At 62.5% G+C, this 6,000-nt stretch overlaps 1 protein-coding gene across 1 annotated transcript in view; it reads right to left on the bottom strand.

The window, feature by feature from the left end:
* Window positions 1–5,230: 5,230 nt before the first annotated feature.
* GRAMD4 (GRAM domain containing 4) overlaps window positions 5,231–6,000 on the bottom strand; it is a 61,256-nt gene continuing 60,486 nt past the window's right edge. The window contains exon 19 of the mRNA XM_087814986.1: window positions 5,231–5,836. Within this exon, the coding sequence (XP_087671112.1) occupies window positions 5,732–5,836 (105 nt within the window). The 3' untranslated portion in view covers window positions 5,231–5,731. The remainder of the gene's footprint in view (window positions 5,837–6,000) is intronic.

The following is a 6,000-nucleotide window of genomic DNA, read 5'->3' as shown; positions in this document are numbered from 1 at the left end:
CACGGACAGTGTGGCAGGGGAGCCCTCCGTGGACGTCCTGCCTTCCGGACTTGAGGTACCTGCCGGTCGCTGACCGGCTTCGAAGGACTTGTCGGCAGCCATTCGTGGTCAAGATCCGGAAAGTCGTGGGTTCTCTGCCCCCATTTCACCTTCATCTGAGCTTGTCGTTAAGGTGCAGTTCCTGGGTCCTCTCTGCTGTGCACAGAGCCAGGCCCCTTAGAGAGACGGCGGGAAGGGTAGTGACACTCGATACAGCCTCGGCCTGCCCGTCGTCGGAGCGCCCGAGGCGACCCAGCCCCGGGCAGCCCCGGGCAGCGGTCAGGCGCTGGCAGGTGTCATACTGTTTAAGGTTAGAGACCGTCGATGCCATAGCCACACACAGCGCTTGGCGGACGGTGCTGGGGGGGCGGACAGAGCACCACGCGGTCGGTAGGACGCTCACTTTGTGAAGGGGTAACTCCAACCCCCGCCGTGGGGGGCGGGGGCTCCACATTCCAGGGCCCGCTCAGTGCACAGGGTCCAGACTGGTTCTCGTCTCATCTTCCCGTTTATTCCGACATATTTATTGACAGTTTTATCCTTTGGAACCAGAGTAGTCATTAGGCGTCTTCGTTGTTGGTGCTTGAGTTTGCTGCAGCTGCAGCCCTGGACTGACCCCCCAGGCCCCCCACGTCCTGGGCCCTGCCTGCGCCACGGCCTGCGGTTTGCCCTGGGCTTGGGGACGGCGCAGGGGCCCGTAAACCGGCTCCGCCTGACGGGCAGGAAGGTGTGTGGAGCTTTGGTTTGGCACAGGGAGTGCTGGGCTGTCCCGAGGCCGCTGACCGCTGTCCCAGCATCAAGCCCGGTGCTCGCTTCAGGCTCGGCTGGTCATTCCTGCGTGCGACAGACGCTCATCTTTCCAGTCCATGTGCAGAGATTTGTATGTCGACTTACCTGTGAAGCCCCGTTTTCTCATCCGGCCCACCCGGGTCGGGCAGAGCAGCAGCTGTAACAGTGTTTCTGTCTGTTTTTTTTTGTTTTTTTTTTTAATAGACCACATTAAGGAAATCGTGCGAGTCCAGTGGTCTCGTGGCTGGTGGGTGGAGGTCTGGGTGTAAAGAAGTGAGGACACCCTGGCCGTTTCTGTCCTCAGTGTTTGCTCCTGGGTCGGAAGAAACCAAAGACTGGGACTGGCAGCTCCGTGCAGGGCAGTGGCTGCACCCACAGGGCCCAGGGCCCCGGGCCCGATGGTGAAGCGCTCCCGAGGGTGCCCCCGGCTGCACCCCCTGGCCGGGCCACCACGCCTCGACCGCCCCACTCGCAGGGCCTTCCTGAGCTGCCGGCCGTCTTCACAGTCTGTGGTCAACATTCCCCGTACCCCGGTCGGCCCTGAAATCCACCACGGAGTCTAGAAAAATGGCCCAGGCCAGAGAGGGAGCGTCTCATGCTCAACGAGAAACCCAGCCGCGCCACGTGGCTCCCAGAGGCCTCGGCGGCATTGCCGACCGTGTGCCGAACTGTGGGCAAAACTGGAGACCCTGGAACTTTTGGGGGGGGAGGGTGACTGAACACCCCCCGGTCAGCTGTCACAGGACATCCCCACGCCGGAGCTCTCGCCTCCATGAAGACTCCAGACGGAGCAACCACAACCCCGACACTTTGGGATTTTTAAGAAAAAAAAAACCCAAAAACCAAAAACAGAACTGATGGTCGAGGGTGACGGCGGGAGCATTTCGAGGGCTGGTCCGTGCCTGCTGCCTCTGTGCTCACGGGTGCAGAGCAGCGGGCACCTGCCCCGGCGGCCCCGGGACGTCCTGCACTCTGTGACCGGGACTTGTGGCCGGAAGGGGCGGCCTAATTAATGTAGTCTCTAGTCTTGCTGGTTTCAAGATTAGAAAATGGCCATCTGCTCTGACACGTTTGAGACAAAAATAAAGTCACTTTGGGCAGAACGTGGCTGTTATAAAATAAGCGGAAAGGACGTATGGTGAGAACCCCGATTCTAGGGCAAGCGCATTTTCAGTACCTTCGTATCCCCCCTTGTTCCCATCTGTCCTCGTGTCCCCCAGACTCCCCCCTTCCTGGGGTGACCCCTCTGACCTGCAGCCAGAGTGATGGTTCCTGCTGGGGTCCCGCGAGGGCTCCGTGCCCCCAAGAATAAAGACCCAAGCACGACGGGGGGCCCCAGGGTGCCTGCTTTTGTTCTCTGGACCCGCCGGGAAAAGCCAAGAGGTGCCCTCTCAGAGCGCAGAGGTGCCTGGAGTCACGATGGGGTCGCGTCCCGGCAAACGCAGCGTCGGCCGACAAGGCCGTTGACGCACCTGACGCCGGCCCGCAGCTCAGCGCCGCCCGCTGCAGGCCCGCAGGCCATTAGCAACGTTGGGCACAGATTAAAGCACACCGGGCTGTGGTCGTCGGAGCATTTTTTATTTTTTAAAAGTCTATTTTAATTAATTTCAGAGAGAGGAAGGGAGAGGGAGAGAGAGAAACATCAATGATGAGAGTCATTGATTGGCTGCCTCCTGCACGCCCCCGACTGGGGATCGAGCCCGCAACCCGGGCATGTGCCCTGACCGGGAATCAAACCGCGATCTCCTGGATCCTAGGTCGATGCTCAACCGCTGAGCCACGCCAGCCGGGCTCACCAGAGCATTTTAAACAGTGGTCAGGCTCACGTGTGCTGCTTTACGGGCGGAACAAGTGCCTAGACGGGAAACAGGCCAGCTGGGGCTCCCGCTGCTGTGGAGCCCGGATCCCTCCTCGCCCAGGGTTCCCTCCGGGGAGGGCGTCCTCCGTGTGAGGAGGGTCTGCGTCCACTGCCGACCGGTGACCAAGTGGAGGGACCGACGTCGGGGAGGAGTAGTGAGGGACCTGCTGCCCAGAGGGGCCTCGGGGTGAGCGGGAGCTGCGGGGCTGGGGGTCAGGAAGTTTAATTTTGCTAGAAAATCAGGTGTCTTGTCAGGAGAGTCACCCAGGGGAGGGGGCGGGTGCTCCCGAGGATGTTCACCGTGTGCCAGGTTCCCTAGGGACTGCTGTCTGGCCACCTGGTCACAGCTTCGTCCCAGCCCCAGGACAGCACCCACGACCGATGGACAGAGGACACAGGCTCACCCCCGAGGTGGAGCTAGTCCGCAGGACCTGGCTTCCCCGGCCCAGGCTCATGCCCTGAGCGACCTTGGCAGGCGTCTGCCTCCTGGGGCTCAGGGTGCAGGAGGCTGGGCGCCCGTGAGTGCGCCTAGCACGTGTGTTTCAGTGCCGGGCCGGTTCCTGCGTCCCTGTGTCCTGTACTGGCCTCAGGACCGGCTGAGTCCTGAGTGCCACTGGGGACCACTCTGCCCAGGGCCCCCAAAGGCTCCCCCCTTCAGCCGCAGACCTTGGGGAGAGGGCCCCAGAGATGTCCATGGGCCCCCAGGGAAGGTCCCTCTGGGTGGGGCCAGGACCTGCACCCCAAACTCAGTGCACTGCGCCGAGTCTCCCCGTTTCAGAGCTCCCTATACACCCTCACTGGGTGATGGCACTGCTCCCTGCCGCCACCTAGTGCCAGGCTAGGGATGCCCCTCCCTGAGGGGCATCGGCCTCCTGCTTCTTCCAGAACCTGGCCCCAGCCTCTTGCTATACAGGGCGCGAACCACAGCCCACTGCCCCCTCAGCCCCCCCCTCCCCCCCCCCACCTCAGCCCTCCCCGGGGGGCCTTGGTGCCGAAACCCGCACCGCCCTCCGGTCCACCCGAGGGGACAGTGTGCCGCCTGCCCCCCCAGCTGCCCACAGTGCATGGGCCCCCGCCTTAGCACAAAGCATTTCAGGTTTATTTAAATAAAAATTATAATTTATACAAGACTTTTTCTTTAAACAAGATTTTCTTAAAAAACGTTACAGGGACTTTCATCGGTTCTTCTTACAGTACAATCCTTTTGCTGAACACAGTTACACTGGGGACGATATTTACAGACCCAAAATAGACTCAAGCTTCGGACACAGAAGACTTAACATTCGTTCTAGTTCAGTGATTAGTCATAGAAATTAAACACCTGCCCAGATTTACACCGTTCAGTAAACTACAGGCCCTTCCCATCGGGAGCCCAGAGCCTGCCTGGGTCTGGGCTCTTCCCACCGCCAGCCCACCGTGCAATTCGGGGACCCCACCCTGCTCCCCAGCACCCCTCGGCCCTCTGCAGACTGGGCCGGGCGACCACACCGTCCTGTGGCGAGTCTTCATCTCCCTTCCTTCTCGGAAGGGACTCCAACTAAACCACCCCACCGAGCCTGGGGACAGCATCCCACCTCTTCTGACAAGCTGACCCCACAGTGTCCCCGGGGCCTCTACGGAGCCCACGAGGGCCAGGCCACCTGTGCTGGTCATGGGAGCCAACGCCGAGGTTTAGAGCGGCTCCTGCCTTCATTTTCAGATGCCAGTGCGTCCGGGCACCGGTGGGTGCTGCGGTCCCCTCGGACGTCACCGACTGGGGCGGGGGGCGAGGGGCTTGGTCTGGCTGGTTGGCGTGGCTACCCCCCAATCGCTCCCCAGGCCCCAGCACGTGGCCTCACGGTCCCTCCGCGAAGGGGTGACCAGAGCAATGCTACAAATCTTTCACCCAAACCAGCAAATCAGGATCAGAGCCAAGGTAAAAATGACATCTGAAAAAGGGTACAAAAATAAGAAAAACAGCTTGCTCTCTGTAAAAAATAGAATCTGTTTCTTCAAAAAACGGCAATCTCAGTGACACCCAAAGGACTCAGGACAAGTGGAGGAGCCGGGGTCCCACGCCCCGATCCCATGGGCGTGCCCTTCGCAGCGGCTGTGGCCTACGGGGACACCGCCCCGGCGGTCAGGGCCGTCCCGCAGGGCGCCGAGCCTCACCGGCCACCTCCACCAGGCCGCGGCTTCCCAGGCAGGGCGGGCCCAGACCAGCTGGGAGGGGGGATACTGGCGGCCGCCAGGAGTGCGACGGCCTGGCCCCAAACCTCTAGACTCTGCTCACGGTCTCTCCCCAAAGTGTCCTCACAAGTTCCCCGCACAGCTCGGGCCACCGTGGGCCTGGGACACTCCTGTCTGTCCCCACCCCAGCCCCGGAGCCCCGCCCGTCCCGACGCAGCCTGGAGGCCAACGCTGGCCCTGCAGCAGCTGACGTTCATCTGAGGGCCACCTGGGCCTTTCCAGAGCAAAGGGTTAAAAAATGTGCTTCTGTATCGGCATCAGGTGCCAATTACAGGCCCCCAGACGGCCTGTCAGACCCAGACAGACAGTGGGCCCCCCACCAAGGCTGGGCAGGGCACGGGCTGGACACGCGGCAGGGGTCCCGCCAAAGGAAGAGCGCGTCCCACCGGCCGATACAGAGGCTGGAGAAGGGGCCTCTGTCCCTCATCGCCGACGTCCCTCAGCTATGGCTTTGGTGTGGAAGAGCGTCCAGCCTCTGAGATCTGGGCTGAGCGGCCGGAGCCGGGTCTCCGCCCAGGTGGGGACGGAGGAGCAGCCGTGCCTGGCGGCGGCTGGGACCGCGTGTCCCCCGTGTCATCCTTGCCCGTGGCCTCCGAGGACCCTCTGCCCCGTGCCCGCAGCCTGGGACACGCCTCGCCCTCAGGCGGCCCGCCCCGTCAGAGCAGCTCGACCCAGCGCAAGGGGTCTGTAAACGCCGGTCAACACGATGGAAACCGCTGGTCCGGGGGGATTATTGCAAGAGATCAAGAGGACACCCGATTTCTTCCCACTACCAAAGTGTTTAAAAAGGCCGGGCAAGGTCCCGGAGAGGCGGCACTAGCTGTCGCTGCCGGACGCCGCGGCCGCCGTGATCTTCATGTACTGGCCGAAAATGGTCTCGAAGGCCTCGTCCCTGTGCACCATGGCGCCGAACACCAGCGGCTGGCGGAGGAAACGCTGCGCTGAGCCCAGTGGCCGGCCCCCCTTCCCCGGGCCAGGCCCACGCGGAACCACGGGGCCTGAGTGCTCCAGGGCGGACCCCCTCCCACCGCGGGCAGACGTCAGAGAAACCGAGACGAGAGGCAGGGGATGGGCCCCCAGGACCC

This window comes from Miniopterus natalensis, chromosome 2, assembly GCF_054644295.1.
Source record: "Miniopterus natalensis isolate mMinNat1 chromosome 2, mMinNat1.hap1, whole genome shotgun sequence".
NCBI lineage: Eukaryota > Metazoa > Chordata > Mammalia > Chiroptera > Miniopteridae > Miniopterus > Miniopterus natalensis.
This window is presented reverse-complemented; position numbering and strand designations above follow the sequence as displayed.